Source organism: Vanessa cardui, chromosome 11, assembly GCF_905220365.1.
Source record: "Vanessa cardui chromosome 11, ilVanCard2.1, whole genome shotgun sequence".
Lineage (NCBI taxonomy): Eukaryota > Metazoa > Arthropoda > Insecta > Lepidoptera > Nymphalidae > Vanessa > Vanessa cardui.
This window is the reverse complement of record NC_061133.1, coordinates 7,869,920-7,889,900: the sequence shown is the minus strand read 5'-3', so window position 1 is coordinate 7,889,900 and position 19,981 is coordinate 7,869,920. Positions and strand designations below refer to the sequence as shown.

General features: G+C 31.5%; 1 protein-coding gene across 1 annotated transcript in view; it reads right to left on the bottom strand.

Moving 5' to 3' along the window:
* The window catches only part of LOC124533912 (ecdysone-inducible protein E75), an 82,083-nt gene extending 73,381 nt beyond the window's left edge, over positions 1-8,702 (bottom strand). Inside the window, exon 1 of the mRNA XM_047109494.1 lies at positions 8,216-8,702. Coding sequence (XP_046965450.1) covers positions 8,216-8,486 — 271 coding nt within the window. The 5' untranslated portion in view covers positions 8,487-8,702. The remainder of the gene's footprint in view (positions 1-8,215) is intronic.
* Between the last annotated feature and the right edge of the window lie 11,279 nt (positions 8,703-19,981).

The window sequence follows — 19,981 nt, the reverse complement described above, 5'->3', positions numbered from 1 at the left end:
AATTCAAAAATTCATTTAAACAATGTAAATTATCAGAAACTTAACCAACCGTTTTTTAACATTTTGGGAATCGCTGACAAGAGTTATTAAATTGCTTTTTTCCTTAAGATCGGATTAAGATTAAAAAAATATTTTTATTAAGTAACTAACATATTAAAAACTTTCAACCTTAATATAATCAACCAGGATAGCTGAAATAGTGAGGAGTTTCAACGCGTCAAGAAAATACCATGATGCATCGTATGCATTTTAGCCGAGTTATCGTAGTGAACGAGAGTGAAAGAGATAGTTGTATAACATGCACGTGTGACCGCTGTAACTATGACGTTGTTTTGTGTATGTATTTATAGTTACGTATGCTCTGTTCGTTGTCATTTTTTTATACGAAATTTGAATATAAATTTAATTTACTTGATTTCTTGTTAATTGTTTTATTTTTACATTTATAATTATAAATCTTCGTTCTATTATGTAACAGTGTACAGAGTATAATACAGTTTTTCACATTTTTTTTTATATTTCATCATTTATAGCCTGATAAAGAATGTAGTGTAATATTTGACATTAAACGCCTGTGCAGTGACCCCACTGAGAGCGCAGTTGCAATGACGTAACCAGGACGAAAACGTTTCTTCGATCACCACCTTGCAGCTCATACAGCCCTGGTAGTGAAAATTTGTTTTACACGCCCAGAATTTTTGTTCTATTTGATGTAATTGACATATTTCTTCTTATTTAACCTTGCTAACAATGTATTTAACAATGCACTATAAAACGGCAATGTGCATAAAAATAATTAATTTAACGACTAAACGCTTGAGGTATTTGTGACGTGAATTGTTTATATGATTTTAAGAAGTACGGTCAAGATTATTTAGGTATCCTCACTAAAAGGTACGTAAATGGTTTACAAAGTACCACGAAAATTTAAATTAATGCTCGTAAGAAAAAAATTAAAGTCTATTATTATATTTAGGTATAACAAAACAATTTTATATGTTACTGTATATAATACGTATAGTTTTATCATTCTGGTTAATGTTTGTTATCTGTATATTTCAGTCGATGCTTTTTTACAGATGACATGGTTCGTTCTTGACTGGGTCAATGGACGCGCGGGTAAAAATAAAAATAACTCTGAATATGGTGTATACGTAAACAACGTCTATAGAAACTCGTTGAAACAATCATTGGTGCATCTTATTAACGCGCAACGTTTAAACACATGGTAGTTGAAACTAAGATTAATTATTTTATAAGTAGTATTTCTACTAATAAAATAAACTGTAAATTGTATAATTGCTGATTTATTTGCTGATTATAAAAATATATGGAGCGAAATGGGTAATGTATATCTAGCGTAGGTAGGAGAACCTTCCGGTTGCATCCCTGCATCGATCGACCGTGACCATGGAGACGCGCGCGGAGTGCGTGGGTCATGGGCGTGATCGCTTTGTGCTATAACCATTTATCAGAATTGTACACTCTACACCGCGATGCATTTATTGATTCGGTTAACTAAATAATTACACTAATTTTAATTATAACTTTTATTAAATAATTGTGATGAAATAAACGACTGTAATACAGGATTTAGAAAAGAAAAGACGTTATAGTACTTACTTTTAATAAACAATAATTAAAAATAAGTTGTAGTAAGTTGGTTAGCGATTGTATCTAAACGTTTTTTGTGGAATTAATATAACACGTTATATTTTATCGCGTAGTTAATATGTTCTTATTATTTGAGTCAATTCTAAAAAAACAATTAAATCCAAATATATACGTATGTAGTTTTACACCTGTAGTATGCATAAGCCGAATGCAGTTTGCAATATAAGAGTTTTCTTATCAGTGACCTTCAGTGCAACACCAACAGCAACGGCGCAGATGTAAAAACAATATTTTTAGTCATAAGCAATTTTATTCAATAATGCCTTTCATACTCGTATTCAATTCTGATTTAAAAGAAATATTTTCCATTACTCGGTATATTAAATCGCCTTTAAATAAAACGCAATTGATCTGAAAAGGGAAATTTTCTTTTTATTTTATTAAAATATTTTAAAATAGCTTTTTGTCGATCCTGAACGGCCAATGATAGGTTTCCTTCGAAGTCGAATATGATAAAGAGAGAAAATAGTTCTATTGGAAAATCGTTCCACCAGCACGCGTGTGGGGATTCCCGTAACTTATGTTTTGATTTACATTAATTATAACCTAACAATAATATATATAATAAAATGAGAATTAGACCTCATTAAATAATTATTAGGTACTCACGTACTTATTACGGTTAATCATTGAAATTTCTAATAAGATTACTAGTTCGGGAAAGGTACGATTGTAGTTTTTTGTAGCCAAGGTCACATCGGATCGGCAATTTTCAAGTATTGACGGTAAATTTATCTTGATATATATCCGCTTGATAATTATCAACAAATGCTTATTGAACGTGTTTTAAAGAGTATAATTAGATTCGTAAATAATAATTGTATAAAATATAGGTAGATTTGGGATTGGTGTCTTAATTACTCGCAATGAGTAAAAATATTTTAAGATGTATCTTATATAAGAAATAACTAACGACCTTAAATTATGTTTACGTTATTGTTTTTCACGATGATTTATGTGGCTGTTATATTAAAAAAAAATAATAAACGCTATTCATAGTGATTATTGTATAAAATTACAATATTATTCGACAGTTCGACAGTTAAAAATATGTAGATGTATGACATAACAATTAAGACTATGATGAATTCATCTATTCAGCTATACACTAGTCACACTGGGTTTTGGCCTATGTGACAATAGTAGCAGTTAGCCGAACGTGTGACGATGTTTCAATTGTTCCTTGACCTTGCTAGTCGCAGAGTTGTGTGAATGATAGCTTAATTTTACTTCCTATATAGAGCGGCAGTATCTATGATTCGCGTTCTTTGACCGTGAGAGTAACCGATTCGTTCTAATGACGGATGCGCAAATCTAAAAATAGCAGTTTGATTGAAATCAACGCAGTTTGCTAGAATATTACAGATACAAAAACTTTAGTTCACGTAATTGACGAAATGTATTACATAATATTTGAGTCGGTTACGTTTGAAAATTGTTTTATATTATAAATGACTTGGATAGTATCCAATCATACAGCGGTGATTTTAGAAATTATTTTTTAAAAAAACACATTAAAAGTGTACAATGTGGTATCATAGTTTTATGTAAAAATTAAGTTTGTTACAAAATCTTTTGTATTCTATGATTTATTTCAATTTCAATGACGTTGAATACTTTTGGCCGTGACCTCTGCTCGGTCAAATTAATAAGGGGTGGCGCGGGGATCAAAGTGAAGGCCGACGGAGGCAGGGTCGATGGGTTGAACACAACTCGTCGAATTTATTTATTGCTGGCCTACCTATTACTCTTTTAAGCATTTTAAAATCCTATATAAGCAATTAATTTGATTTGATGTAGCTGTTTGTGTTATGAAGCAATTTATGTATTATAAGTGTAGCGAGTGACGCGAGGTGACCTCCGGCAAGGTTGTGAGCCGACACTTCCCTGTGTATTCTATCGTTTATAACGTTCGTATGTTATTTTGCGTTATATTAAATATGCGTAGGTAATTACACATAATACATATATACATCTTATTAACAATTTACATTGTTTTTACAATCTTATTTACATTGGGGATTGAATGATTTTGTTCAATTATTTTACTAAAATAATGGAAATTCGAAGTTGCAGTAATTTATCACTATTATTTATTATGTTTATTATAAAAGGTATTGAATATATAATAACTTACAAGTTTATATTTAACCCATAGAGTAAGGTAAGGATGTCATACTTGATATATCAAATTAGCAAAAATTTTAACATAGGTAGTATTTTTATTTGTGTAATAAATTACTAGTTTTTATTTTTTGCTTTAATAAAGAATATCTTATACGTATTAATGCTTGTAATTGTAATAAATGTTTGCCTTTTTTGGGATGCAAAAATACGCCTTGATCAATATTTTTCCATACTTTAACGTGCATACTTTGACGTAGCTGCCAAAGTAATATTATGGAAACAATATCATATCTAGGAAGTTGATGTTATCCGATTTCTAAATGTCGTATCGTATGAAATTGTACCAGTTTATATAACTCGTACTAGTAGTAGGCCGTGACTTTGGGGTGTTGCTTGTCATGTATCAGGCAAAAACGCAACCCATGTCCTTTCTCGAAATTCAAGTTTGCTTCATACCAAATTTGATCAAATTCGGTTCAGCGGTATGGTGATGAAAGAGCGACAGACAAACAGATAGAAAGGGTTACTTTCACCTTTATAATATTCATATAAAAATAATATAGATTACAATGCATCATTACATACATGCACAGCACATCGATCTGATGTGGAGATACCTATGTGCTGGAGCTGGCAGCCGGCAAGTGAAAAATGGAAATCTTTAGCAGTTATTAATAAAAATATTTAATTAAATTTGTTATTTTGGTTCGTTTTGACAAATCACTTTTCTTATTACTAATATCACACGGAAATAGCTATCCGTCTATTTTTACTTAGTTCATTTCCTTGTTTGAAACAAAACGTAGTATTTGCTAATGTATTAATACTATTATCTTCAAAATATCAAATGTTATATAGATATAGATCGTTTATATCAGTAGGAAGTAATTTTCTCTCACCGAAGGTTATGGTGATAACGCATTACACACGGTTGACACTTGCCATATAAGCGGCTTAATCTATATATAGTCGCATTGTACATTATTGCAAAACCAAAAATTTATGAATGAAGTATGTGTATGGTTAAAACTTATCTATAATATTCTTTCTTTTTTTCTTTCTTTTAATTTCCAATATATCTACAAAACGACTTACTTTATGATATCTTATCTTTAACTAGCTTATGAAATTCGTTTATTTTTGTGTTTTTTTTTTTTCATAATTAAAATATTTATATAACTTACAATACCTTTAGGAATGGTACCGCATAAACAGATTACCTATGTTTTTAAAGAAAGTCGCGTCGAGAGAAATGTAATAATAAGGGTGCAGGGGTCGCGCGCACCTGCGCCTGCGCTGCTGACATTGCGAGATAAGATAGGACTATTATTTTGTCACTGCTATCGAACCAATGTCACTGTGACCTTAATGACATCGAATGACGCGCCGTCACCACGCGTTCGTCGCTCTGACCTTGCGATATTTATTTAATCTTCCATTCGCAAAACTTTGTTAGCATATTCATTTTTCATACGCGTCAGTGTTTAGTACATACCCCCAATGAACACATAAGAAACATTGCCACACAAGTAAGGCCAGGACATACAAAGATATAAATTAATTATTAAATATTTACTTTATTATCGAGCAAATAAAAATAATATGCCGTCATAGTTCCTATTAATGTTTTTTAATTCGAAATAGTAATTTGACAAAGCATTGTATTTCACTAAAGATTATAAATAATATTGTAATCATAGCTTGCTACTGTTTTATTTACCTATCTTTAGTGGTAATACTTATTTATATTAAGTATAAGCGGTCTGGTGTCTTATTTGTTTATTTACCTGTCCTAAGGATACTCTCATTATCCCAAACAAATATAAAAACTTATATACATATATGCATATATTTATTCCCTGTTGTTATTAGAATTTACGAATTTAAAACTAAATCTTAAAATCTTTTTTAATCGCACATTAGGAACCTTGTAATTTGCACAATTTTACAAGTGGCATTTTTTTAATGAAGACCGTGAATATTTAGAATATTATATATGACATAAATTATTTCAAAATAATTTAACGAGTGACGCGATCCTTATTGTGTTTCAGCATACTATTTGTATTGTTAATCTTTTCCACGTGTTTTTCTATTAGATAAAAATGTCTTATTATACAATCTGCGGTAAATAAAACTAAGAGTTTTCGTGAGACAAAAATATTGATCAAGTTCTTTTTATCTAAGTCTTCTGTACTTTGTGTGTGATGTGTTGATCATCATAACCAGTCTATCTTATGAGCAGAATCTAATTTTCTGAAAAAGCGTTTAATTCCTGGGTCGACCATTAGAATTTATAAGGTTATTCCATCAGGAAACATGGTCAAAGTCATTGGTTGAGATGTGAGACTTCCGTTCTATTAGACTATGAGATGCTGGTGATAGAGATTAGAGCTGTGTTTCACGCTCTCGTCCATAATACTCGTATATATGTATATAGACTCTGGATATTAACCGCTGCGGCTGAAATCGGTCACAGGAACATCGCATGAGTTACTTTCGTGTTTTACTTCTTTCCATTGGTAACGTATTTAACACGAAAAATAAGCAAATAATACTAATACAATTATTAAGAAATAGTTTTGTCATATGATTAAATAATTATAAATTAAGTTGCGACTAATTGATCAAAACCTCATATGTTGTACTCGATTATTTCACATAAAATATACAATTTCTAAAAAAAATGCATAAACAGACTGATAGCATCCCCTAAAATTTATTATATGTCTACGATCGTTTTCCGCGAAATCATTGTAGCTATTGAATTTTTGATGAAACAATTTGTTAAAAATTTCGTAGTAAGACAATCTAAACGAATCACAATAATTTCGCATAACAGCAATTTCCTGGCACATAAAAACCCAGCGTAAATAATCTGTTGCTAAAGCCTTACATTTTTTTTTCATATTTTAAACTTCAACAAGCAAAATTTTACTATTGCGATCAGTATCTAGTTGATAAGTTTGTTGATATATAAAATACCTTTAAAAGAACAATTCCCTTTTGTCAATGTATCATTTAGCCATGAATATAAGGAGGTATAATTTATTGTTAGCCTTGATTGGGATTAGTATTTTTAGTTTAAAATTATATATTTTTGTAAATATATGAGTTAATAGTTTTATGCATATGTGTTTTTAAATTTATAACAAGGATGTACCGATCTCTTATAGATTATATACAGTGATCATTTTTATATTCTAAAAATGGCTTGCTACTTACATTGTAATACGAAACAGAATTATTATTAGAATTTTTTAAAGAAATGTGTAAATTGTGTGATTTTTTAAGTATATATTTTTTTAATGGTATAAGTTGGCGGACAAGCATATGGGCCACCTGATGGTAAGTGATCACCATCACCCATAGACTATGACGCTGTAAGAAATATTAACTGTTCCTTACATCGTCAATGTGCCACCAACCTTGGGAACTAAGATGTTATGTCCTTTGAGCCTGTAGTTACACTGGCTCACTCACTCATCTCAAAAATTGAAACGAGATTCAATTATTTTTGTACTCTCACTAAGTCCAAATGGTAGTAACGGTAATAATTTAAAAAGTGCTTAAAATGTTCTACCCCTTAATTCGCCGTGGTGGCAATTATTTAGTCTTCTATGCAAAATTAAAGGACAATTACATCCGTAGGCATTCTCTTCTGCTTTCCTATTGTGATCCAGTGGGACGGCAAAACCGATACGAGCGTAAAGAGATCAGGCGCCGGATCCATCCCTTTATGATCTTTCCGAGGTAAAGCCAACTGCCAACTTCCAAACTCCGTGCCACTACTGATAACTTCTGGACAGAAGAGGCTAATAAATTCTTATTGGAACTTTCTGTTTTTTTTATAAGGTAACCAATTAACATTGCAAGCATTTGTTGATCAAATGTAACTGACCTATCAATAATATTATTATTCAACTTAGGTATATATGTTAAGAATGTTAACCTCGATTGGAGCGTATAAAATCTTTCATAGTGCATCCGCATTCGATATCTTCGCATATCGTCATTATCTGTGTGGACATACTCGTACATAACTTTGCTTTGTTTACATAAATATGTATAACAAGAGTAATCAATGCGGTATATGTACATGTAATTGTAATAAACACGACCTTCATCAATCGTCGTCATCACCCGGAAATGACTATGTAACTGTAACGCGGTATTACAATTTTCCTAAACAGGAAGTATGAAATGGTCAAGGCAAAGAAAAATTGTGTCTAATATAGGAATGTAATTTCAATACTATTACTAGACTTTTATTTAATTATTTATAGAGACCTTTAATCAAATAAGTCGTGAATTAATCGTAATTAATTTAATGACCAGGTCAAATCTATTGCTTACAATCGAAAAATGAAAACTTTTATCGCTTTCGTAAATTAAAAATATAATGAGAACTAACCTAGATCTGGAATGGAGCTTGAAGGTTCCTCGAAGGGTGGTGGCTTGTGAAGACGCTGCGGCGGTGGCGGCGGCGGTGGCGGTCGCATGCATTGAATAACCGAGTGCGTCGGTGGAGGAGGCAGCGCCGGCGCCGGCAACAAGCACGGGGCGCGAAACTCCTTGCCAGGCGGCGCCGGCAGTTCAAGTCTTCGTGCACCACCCACAATCTCTATTTCATATCCATGGTCCGAGGGTTCGCGCTTCGGCGATAGTTTAGGATAGCACTGCATCTTCCTCTAATACTGAATAGTGTTTATTAAAAACAAAGTCTACGCTTCTTCTAAAATTCGAACAAATCTTCACAATTCATCAGGCTCACGATGTTCCCTACGACTACAAGTGTATATCGGTGTGTTTACAAGGGCGGCGATGTATCGCGCGTACTGGGTCGGTGCGGCGCGCGCCGCTCCACTCGCGGGACTCGTTCGCTCGCCGCGGCCAACTTTCTCTCACTGGCGTGGCGGCGGTCGCGGCCGGACGAAAGTGAATCTGCAGCGTCCCCGCGCGCCCTCGCCCTCAGGTGTCCTGCACCGCCCGCCCAACACTCGACTCCACGTTGCCTGCAACATACCCATACCCGACGTCAACTTTAACCTTATATTCTGACCTCTTCAGTGCAATGCTCTTTAAGTTCCTATATGATTCTAATAGTATAGCAATACTTAATTAATAATTATAAGAATCATACATTGTATCATAGATTCCACTTTCAAAAGTAAAAAAAGCTTTCCATTTTTAAGAGATTAATGTCAAGCATTGCTATCTCTATTTAATTATTTGTTTATTGTTTATTTACTGCAATGTTTAAAACAAAATTAAAATACTGCTTAGAGAGAGGGAGGATTCGCTTAAATAATAAAAAAGCAAATTTTGTATATAAAAAAAAAATTAATTAAATAAATATTATTTAAGGATATTTCTCATTTAAAGTGCTAATAGTATATCTATCGTCTGTCAAATCTAACCTTGAAAAATCCGGCCATGATATTGTCACAATTCAATATTACATTTATCGAGCATGTACTACGCACTCAGCAGTATGATATTGCCTTATTCGTGTAAATTAATTTAAAAGAAACTCTACACACTTGTCGTTCCGTGTTCGACGCGTACTTGCCGTTCATGAAATTCTGTGAAGTGTGGTTTGCAAAAGCAATCGATTATTCAATTTTATCCCATTTCTACGTTATTATTAGTAATACAATGATATTACCAAAGAACTTTTTTTTTAAATAAGGCTTGACGTAGCCTGGGCGTCTCATTTGATAGATAATATATTCAGCCTTTTTAGTAAAGACCTCTACAGATATTATTTTATATAGACAATTATTTATATAATTAATCATACATTATACTGAGGAAGTAGCATATTTCTTATGTTTTCTTGTTTTTATATGTCCACGGTATGAATGTCAACACTCTCAGATTCCAAACTCTGGGTTGCTACTACAAAAAATGTTGACACAAAAACGCAATAACTATTTTTAAGCCTGATAATTGAGATTTGAGTTTACTTAGTAAATATATTAAAAAAAAATAAACATAATTATTAAATTAAACAGAACTTAAAATCTATCGCTTCCGCAAAGAACTAGCGATATGCGATCGATGCCTAATGAACGTTTGGGCACGCTCACTGATAACAATTGATAACCATCTAACAGATAACACAGCAACTGGACATGAATGTAGCAGTTATGTGCTTTAACCGTAATTAATTTATATCGCTCGAGGAAGATAATACACGATATTCTTATCTTTATCTAACGTGCAATGATGCTTACACAGATTTTTATTTGACCCTGAACTCGCAAAATTTGTTTTAAAGATAAATATAATACACTAGCGACCTGAATTACACCCGTGTAATGTAGAACTATTAATAAAGAAAAATAAAAGTGCGCTTTGCAATAAAACATAAAGAAGGTGTTTTATTTATTTCATGCTATTTATTTTTTTATTTCTTATTTTATCTATGTGTGTCATAAAAGATAAATGTCAATAAAATGAAAATTGTTTTGGAGCGTAAATCAATTGTCAAACGTAGGTTAAAATTGTCGACGTCTTATAAATTCCAATTTGAATAATTTTAACTGTCAAGGTCAAAATTGTATTGCCAGTGTGTGACCGCTCGTTTGCAGCGAAGGATTATTTGATTGCATGTAATTTGAAATCGGTGATTTCTTCTAAGTATACATTCCAATGATAAAATCCAAAAGAAAATTTTAATCTATTTTAAGTGGTACCTAACTTGTAATATTTTTTTTTACCTGCATAAGGATTAATAATGAGTTTGTGAGAATGGCTCAGAATTACAATTTTTTACCAATCTAGATATATAATAGACAAAAATATTATGAGTGTACCTTATATGAGAAGATAGTCGCGTAGTTGTCTGTGAGTTATTTTAAGATCTACAATTCTCTATTACATTGTTTAAATGTAGGTATCTCTTAAGTTTAAGCCAGCATGAGTAAAATATTAAATAAAAACCAACATATTTCAGCCATTTTTTGCAAATTGATAAAAAAGTATTTGGGCACAATCGCACTTTCTAATAGTGAAAATCGCAACAAAATCTGTCGCCTGGCTTAACAGAAGTAATCGGCAATACAAAAGAAAACAGAATGCATTGTTTTTATTTAATTTTTTGTATACTATTAGTAATACATAATAAACTGTTTTTAAATAATATTAAAGGTTTAATCAAATAGAAAATAATAATAACAGTTCGTGACTTTGAAAAAAAGGCTGATAAAATCGACTTCGCTAAAATGTTACGAACTTTATTTTTAGGACTTAACGCTTAAAATATTTGTATTTCATAAAATAATTACTTCGAAGTTATCCAAAAACAATAATTAGGAGTTTCAATTTGGAAAAGTGGGTGCAGCGTGGTAGGTCTACTGGGGTATGGTGCGCGGTGTTGGCTGGGGAGGAGGTGCAGCGACGCGATCGGGTCACTGCCACCGGCGGCTCACGGCCGCCTCTGATGTTCTTGTCTATTTCGATGACAGGTTTCAATGAAACCAAACTAAAGTATTTTTATATATCCATTAAATAGTAAGTTTTGAAGTTACGAAGCATTTTTTTTAAGAGTTTGTGGATTGTCTTAATAATACTTACTTATATACTCTATTTAAGTAATAATAATTAAGTTTTATTTTTTCACCTCTAAAATGCTTTGAATATTCGTAAGATCGTAAATCAATTATAATGATTTATATTAGGTTTGTATTACGAAATATAATGTATGGTCATTTGTAATATGTAATACATAAGTATATTGTATTTGTAAGGCTTAAGAAAAAAGATAGATAGGTACATTACATTTCACCAATATAATAAGGTTGAAAGAGTGAAAGTCGGCTGTCCCGGGAAGGGCACGAGGACACGCGCTCGTCGGAGGGTGTCCCGACTCCCGATCTAATCCGGCGCAGTCCGCATGCGCGACGCATGCACGATTGTGCATTATACCGCTGTAACACCGAACATGCCGACAAATTATTTATTTCTTATATTACAATTGCTTTTAAAAAATTGCTTTCATTTTTGTTTAAGCTATTATGAGAAATGAAATATTTTCAGTCATTACTTATTGCAAATATATTTTGAAAGATCTAAATTTGTAAACAACATATGCACATTACATTTTGTTTATTTATATTATGCTCAAATCTGCCTGTAAGAATAATTTCTATAATAGATGTTGTTGGATGGATAGAATGCGTTTATATCTTGGATTTTTTAGGAGTGGCCAGAAAACGCAATGTATAAAACTTTTTTTATTTGATTTCTACCTCAACTATATTTCTTGTTATTATAATAGCATCGACAAAACATTTATGATAAGGCATATCTTCATTAACTTTTTTATTGCCTTAAATTAAAAAAAAAAAAAAACATTTTAATACAATGTGTATTAAAATAAAATGTTTTTCAAACTTCACAGAGTCATCTTCCCTTAAAAAAAAATCATCAGAGCCTGTCTAATACATAAAGAATATATAAAGTAAATATATAAAGTATTCATATTACTTTTCAACTTAATCAGTATTACTAATTCAGGAAGAGACAAGTATAATATAATTTGCCACACAATTAATTTAAATAAAAGGTAAATTTATTTATTACAATATTTTTCGATGACATATGAAATAAATGAGGAATTTCTATTATCCTGCAGTATCGGTGTAAGTGCATCCAAGTTCGCCTGGCGTAGCCGCCGTCGCGACCTCAGCCGATCAATATGCACCGGCTAGACGTGTACTTCTTCCCCTGGATACAAGGAATACCGATAAAACCCTAAAGCTCAATTATTTCGTTGCGGATATTGAAACAGACGCGGTGCGAAATGGCAATTCAATTTATTTTTTCTTTATTATGTTCAAATAATTGTAAAATTACCTAGTTTCAGGATTTTAATACATTAATAAATAAAAAAAAAACTAACATAAGTCTGTCACAGAGATTAGACTTATTAGTGTAAATAATTTTCACATAATGGGATCAGTATTAAAAATCAATATAATTTTTTGTAAAGAATTAACTTTATGTTTCGTAACTAATATTCGATCAAATTAAAAATAACAAACATTTACAAAAAAACTTTTCCAATAGATAAATACATTTAATTTTATAATAAATAGAATGTAAACAGAGAGTAGTAATTATATATTACAATACAATGAATCGATGTAACCTGCGAGTCAGTTCAGAATATAGTTCGCAAGTGTTTCGACCCTATAAGCCTTGAAGACTGTAGTGGAATGCCCTTGCAAGGGTATTTCAATGTCGGACTTTAGGTGCCAGTCGTCGCCCTCGCACTACCCTGCCTCCTTCGCTCCTCCGCAACCCATTCCAACTCGGTTCTTTTAACCGAATGCAACTGAGTAAATATGTAATCACTAATCACAAGAAGGCGCAGGCTACTGCCAAATTTTAATAGCACATAACATTTAATTGTACCATAGTCACAAGCTCACAGTAAAAAGGTTACTTTTGTGACATCTTAAAACATTACTTTTCTTAACTATAATTTCCTCTTGGTGTACAAAATTGTGTTTAATTATTATTGTTGTTTTGTAATCAAATAATAATTACGTGAGTTTCATTCGTGCAAAGATTTTATAATGTTATGCATGTTGCACGTATATAAATAAAGTCAGTAAGTAACCATGCTTCGGAGTCAATGTCTTTTGGCCGAAAAACCTCAATGATTTCAACGTGTGTAATGAAGCCTAAAGATAAAAATAACCCAGATAGGTTAAAAATAATTTTATACCTTCATAAGATGTATAAGTTTTATTTGATGATGATGCATTTATTTTATTTTTACATAGAATTAGAATTAAGTCTATTCCAGTCGAAGATGGAATGAAGACCACCAAACCTTAGATTTACGTATTTCATGTGATTCGCTCGGCACTACTAACACTTCTTGATTCTTATGTCTTTATTTATACAACAGCTTTGCACTTCAATTTTACTTTCAAAGTTTCAATAACAGCTATATACAAATCCATTATGAATCTAATAGGCTATTCAATAATCAATTTCATCAATCATCTTCTCGAAGAAATATATAGCGTCAATTCTGTCAAATGTTGTTTATTTGACTTTGTCCTTTTGTGGTTGGAATAGACTATAAATAACGCTTATAAATATATGGAGACATCGCCAAACATTCGATCAAGTAGTAATTAATGTTACTCTAAGAAACTTTTACGCAACAACTGCTATACCATTTTTCAACAAAATCGGATGAACCACATATGAAACCTAAAAAACAAAAATAAGCACATATTTCAGATTAACCTTATATTAAATTCATTATACATATTTGTCGCGAAAAAATATATTTTTAATATCGAACACTGCTAAATTATAATAATTGCGCCGTAACTTAGCTATGTAAAATTTAAATTTGAATAGTAGATACACGGTGTACAAATGAAATTACAAAAGTACTAATAGTAGTAGAAGGTTCTTAAAAATAGCGCATTAATCTAAGTTCCAAATGTCTTTAGTATAATCACAAAGAAAATAGATACATCGATTGCTGAATCTCATGTAAAAAGTAACAAACCATATTGTATAGGAATACATATTAATTTCAGTAAATTAAACATTTAAAATGAATTATACATTTAAAAATTTTCTATTGCGTTTCTTCTCGGTAATTTTTGGTTACATCAACATACTATAATAGTAAACGATGAGTATTCACTTTATATGAAACTTTTTTCCACAAGGGTTTTGGGACGAGTCTTCTACTTGGTAGTATTTGATCTTACTAACTTGGATATCCATAATGTCTAATAGTTATACATTTTATAGTTCGTACTTAACAATTTAAAACGTTACGTGTTATTCCGACTTTATATGATTTATTAAAATAAATTATAACCTGAAAAATAACCCATAAATTGACCATCCTCGAAACTTATTTTAAAAATAATCTAAATTTAAACATTGATAGATTTAAAGTCTAAAAATATATACTTTTTTAAGTATATATACGCTTATTTTAAAATGTAAACCTGCCTTTGTATTTATCTTTGGTGCCATTATTATATTTGTATTCATATCTTGTGCCTGGCATATTTTATATTTGGTGTAAAATACAGAATATTTTATAACGTCTTTGTTTTTTAATTACGAATTTAATTTCACTTACGTTTGCAGTTGAAACACTTGAACCTTAGAGTAAAAGTATTATTGCCACCACTAGAGACAGGCGGATTGATTCATTTTTGGCTTAGAGCATCGGAATTGCGATTCAACGGGAAAATGCTGTTAGCATTCTTACCATCATTCTAAGCGTTCGTAATTTGTATAGTAGAATTTTTTTAATTTTCTTGAATGTGAATAACTTTTCACTCCTACTCATCAGTAAACCGAATTAAATTTTATTAACATATAACAGTAGATAATGGCATTTTGATCTCGTTTATTTCATTCGAACTTACAAAGTTATAAAATTTAAAAAGTATTTAGCTTATTAATGTCTTACGTTTCGTTGCTATTATAATTTAGTCTAGGCCATTACTTATTAAATCTTCCTTTTCCGTAAATAAAATAATAAAGCAATTTTAGTTTATGTTCTTTCATTGTGATTTAGCATCAAGTTATGAGTTTATTTTTTGTAAGTTTTTGTTTGGTAAGTACATTAAAACTCTCTAACACAAAGTCAGTGTTTGTTATTTAAATACGTTGCTCTTTGAGTGATTAATATTCTGCATTATATTACTTATATTTTATATTGACGCATAATTAGGCAATTATATTAAGATTTAGTTGCATTGGCTCAAATCGTTTGGTCCAGGGGTATGAGGTAGGGGCATGGCGGCCACGCGTCGAGGCCGCTGTCGTTGACACGGCCCGAGGACGCGATCTCAAGGTCGATCTGCCGAAAACTGCACATAGCTTTATCAAAAAGTTTTAAACCGAAACGGTTAAAGACACGTTATCAACTGCATTTTAATTCTTTTTGTTTAGACTGCTTAAAAAACTTTGTAAGTATACCATATAATACCAAAAACAAAAGTACACTGAGAATTTAAAAGTAACAGTCTGTCTCTCAATGTTCCACTGCTAAAGACTACAAAATGAGGACTTTTGTGGAGAAGTTGTTGGCGGTTACTTCAGTTTGGTGCTTTAACTGTTAGTGGATTAGTGGACACATGGCATATTCTACCAACACGTGCAGGTGTTCTCACAATGTTTGTGTTTTCTTTTAACTTCGAACAGGAGATGTTATATATAAATAAATGAAGTCCATGATTTCAGAAGCGCTTATCCCAGGTTTTAACTCTGAATCATCGGGTAAGATTCAATTTACAAAGCGTTGTAGCCTTTGGCCGTTATGGTAATAAAAATAATAAGTAATTTATTTTATGTTAAACCAGATAGAGACCTAATAATTCATTCACATTTTAATAATAGTACAAGTTCAAAGATAGCTGTTAATTTTTAGATTTAAAAAACCTATGAGTGTAAATATAGCCGATATATCTAACAAATATATACTGGCCTAAAACCTACCTAAAGGTTGAAAGTTATATCAAGATTAAATATTAAAATTTATTATCGCAAAGCACACCCTAGGCCTTTTCTAAGTGACATTTTAATCATACTTTTAAGTGTCAGGATTATAAAGTTCAAAGGACTATTTGCGTTCTAATAAAAATAACATATTTAATGGTATAAGGTTTTTATTGACTAATTAATTTTCAGCCAACAGGAGCATAGTAAACTATTATTATTTCCATTAATATCAATACACCGTAGTAATCGTTTGTAACTGAAGAACTGAATTGTAATATAACATATTTCATTAAATTATTATTATTATTTATTATACGTTAAAATTATATAAAACTAAATGATATAAACATCTTGTGTGAACCCACTTAGAAATTAAATAGCCGTGATCAAAACCTATCGCAGAATAATAACTAACTCATAAACTTACATCATGCACTTACTCATACCGTAGAGGGGACGAAGAAATTAACGTCCTTTTTGACTTTTGTCAAAACCGACGCACAATAACCTTGACAATGTTAAAACCGGGTAACCTAACCTAACTAACCTTGTACGTCTGAAAACACATTTAATTATTAGGAAATGTCCTATGTAATTACAAACTTTAAAAGTAATAAAATCATTACACTTTTTCATACGTTATTCTTCAATAACATATTTATTTAAGCGTACAAATTATTTGACAGGGCTATAATTTGAATTGCTTAAGGTTTATTTACAAAGCTCGTAATAAGGAGTTTAATTAAAACAATAGGGGAGGCACGCGAAGGTCCTTACACTTAAGAGTTCAAGGCTTAACTGCCTATAAGTTATTTGTTATCGTTATCTCACAAGTCCACGACTAGAACATAATGCCCCACACATTGTTCATTGTGTTCACGTTCTTATAATATAAGTTAAGTAAATCTAAGTATATTGGAAATGAATACTATTTAAATAAACTAGTAATAAAATAACACTTGTTAAACCTGCGGATTTATCTACTTGCGCGAAATTTATAAAACTTTACTTATAGCACACAAACCGTTACCTCCACTTTTTCCCCTGAAGGGTTAATAAGTCTGGGTTCTCTTCCGAATCAAACTATCTCAGTACAAAATTTGATCTAAAACGGTTCAGAAGTTTAAGCGTCAAGAGATAATATAATATAAAGATAATACGTTACATTCGCATTTATTATATGAATATACCGAATCAGAGGAAACTGTTGTTATATTTCATAAAGACGTTTTAATACTGAAAAATCACAATTTATGGATTGAAAATTTGTTTGAGTTTTAAGTAATAATCCTAATATTTGTATAGAATCATTAGCATCAGCATAAATAAAAATCTAGACAGTAAACTGTTTGATAAACTAAGCGATTAAACAAAAATTATGTTATGGTAATGACGATGTAGATGTTTTCCTATTTTTAATTTTCATTTCATGTATACGTTTAGAGGAAAACAAAAATCTTTCAAACTCAATTAAAACAATTCATTTATTGAAATGGAATACAAGACTTTATATTTTTTATATGGAAATAATTCTTAAAAAAAAACTGAAAGACACACTCATTCAGGCTCCGGGTATTACTGTAGGTCATTTTAAAATATTATCAAGTAAATTGCACCAATGCGAAGCCGGTGCGAGTATATATAATTATAATTATACTATATAAGTAAGATTCCGTTAAAACGGGTGGACCTATTTTCATGCGTCTTTGTGTTTGAGTATTTGTATGGTTTGGATAGCACCCGATACGTGATTCTCTTTGACCTGGTTCCAGTTTTTTTTTTAACCAAAGAAATAATAATTAAATATTATCTTTCTTATTTTTCCAAATGAAGTAGGGCATTAGTTTTTTTATATGATCGAAACGAAAGAAATGATGAACTCGTTTTACAAAAGCGAAAATTTGGTGTTTGTAAGTTTGTCTTGTCTGGTCCTGTTTATGCTTCACACTAAATGTAATGCCAGTGTTATTCTAACTTTGTATAAAAACATCCCGAAGGAGTCGCAACCGCAGTTGCTCTTGTAGCAATCAGACTATCATATCTAACAAGGTGATGCCGCATTATATAATTTTTTTATGACAGCTCCTCCTATGTATGTAAAATAAATACTAGAACTAATCAAGTTGGATATGGAAATTAATAAATGTTTACAATTAATAATCAAATAATCTCTGTTATCCGCACCCTTGTGATATTATAAATATATAGACAAAACAAATTCATTGATATAACTACTGGATTAAGCAAAAATAAAAATTTACAAAGTCATCGACTTGCCAAATTTTACATTTTATTAACGGTGCTATTTCAGGTCAATAGCAAATTGTAGAATGTCGAGTTTGCAGTAGTCTGATGTCCCCGGCTGGTGGGGGTGGAAGGAGGGTTACGGTGCATCGTACGAAAGGGCAACTGCAGATAACGCAGTCAGGAGCCAGACAGTCAACGTCCCGATACACTCCCAGCCCCCCGCGCCCGCGCCTCTCGCCCCCGCCCGCTACGCCAGTCCATCGGGAACCCGTATCCGACCGCCACCGTCGTGAATGACGGTTTTTACATCACTCCCGGTCTTTATATTTTTTGATTTGTTGCACTAATGAAAACGATTACCGAGTCGCATTCTCGACAGTCGAGACAATGACACTCGAGATCACATTCGTTTGTTTGTTACTATTTTTCTCAATTATGACGTTCAATGAATCGTAATGATAGTATTAAATAACATTCTACTAACCCATCTCTTCAGTGTGTCATCTTCAACTTTAATATTAAATCTTCAAAGCGACAGTCACTTTCGTCTAGAAATAAACTCCCTATTCAGGTCAGAATACGTACAACTTTTATCGAGAAACGCAACATTAATCCTAATGACCATTACTTCAGAGTAAAGTTTATCTTATTTATCGTATTTAGTGGAAATACTAAGTCACTTGGTAAACGCAAATTGTAAATCCTCACTAATGAAGAGCTTCATAATATCGAGAGGTTCGTCTTAGAAAGACTTCACTCAGTTACCCATAATTGATTCAGTAGTTGGGGCAGTGATCACTACGACCCATTTCTGGCCTAACTTTCTCGTTTTCGATTCCGCTTATGCCTAAATTTGTTAAACTTAAACAGGCATTTTGTTGTGTGTCCTGCAGAGATTATTCGTTTATAACATTTCATTTGAATAATTCTTGTATATTTAGAATTAAGTTGTGATAATATAATTTAATCCACGTTAATCTTAATTTAAAAACATGAAAATGAAAACATGTTATTATATATTACTCGCAGCTATTTGCTTGGGTTTTGGCAGATTTTGTTCTTTTCCAAGCGAAAAAACTGAACATATGATTGATGATATTCCCACAGATAAACAATACTCCTAAAAATAGCACTTTCTTCTTTAACAGAAATATTAATTACAATGTATTTCTCGAAATAAACCTTATTTTTAAAAGTTTCTTTTGGTTTTACTCTGTTTTTGGTGTGTTAAAAATATATATTGAACTCGATGTAAATTATACAAACGGATTTTAAATTATATGTAATCATAGTCATAGATATAGACAAGATATATTTCGTAAATCCAATCTGTGTGATTATCTAACTTCAGATTTAAATTTTAAATTAATCGTTGTTATTTGAGCACACGTCTTATCACGCATAAAATACTTGAAAATTATACCATTAG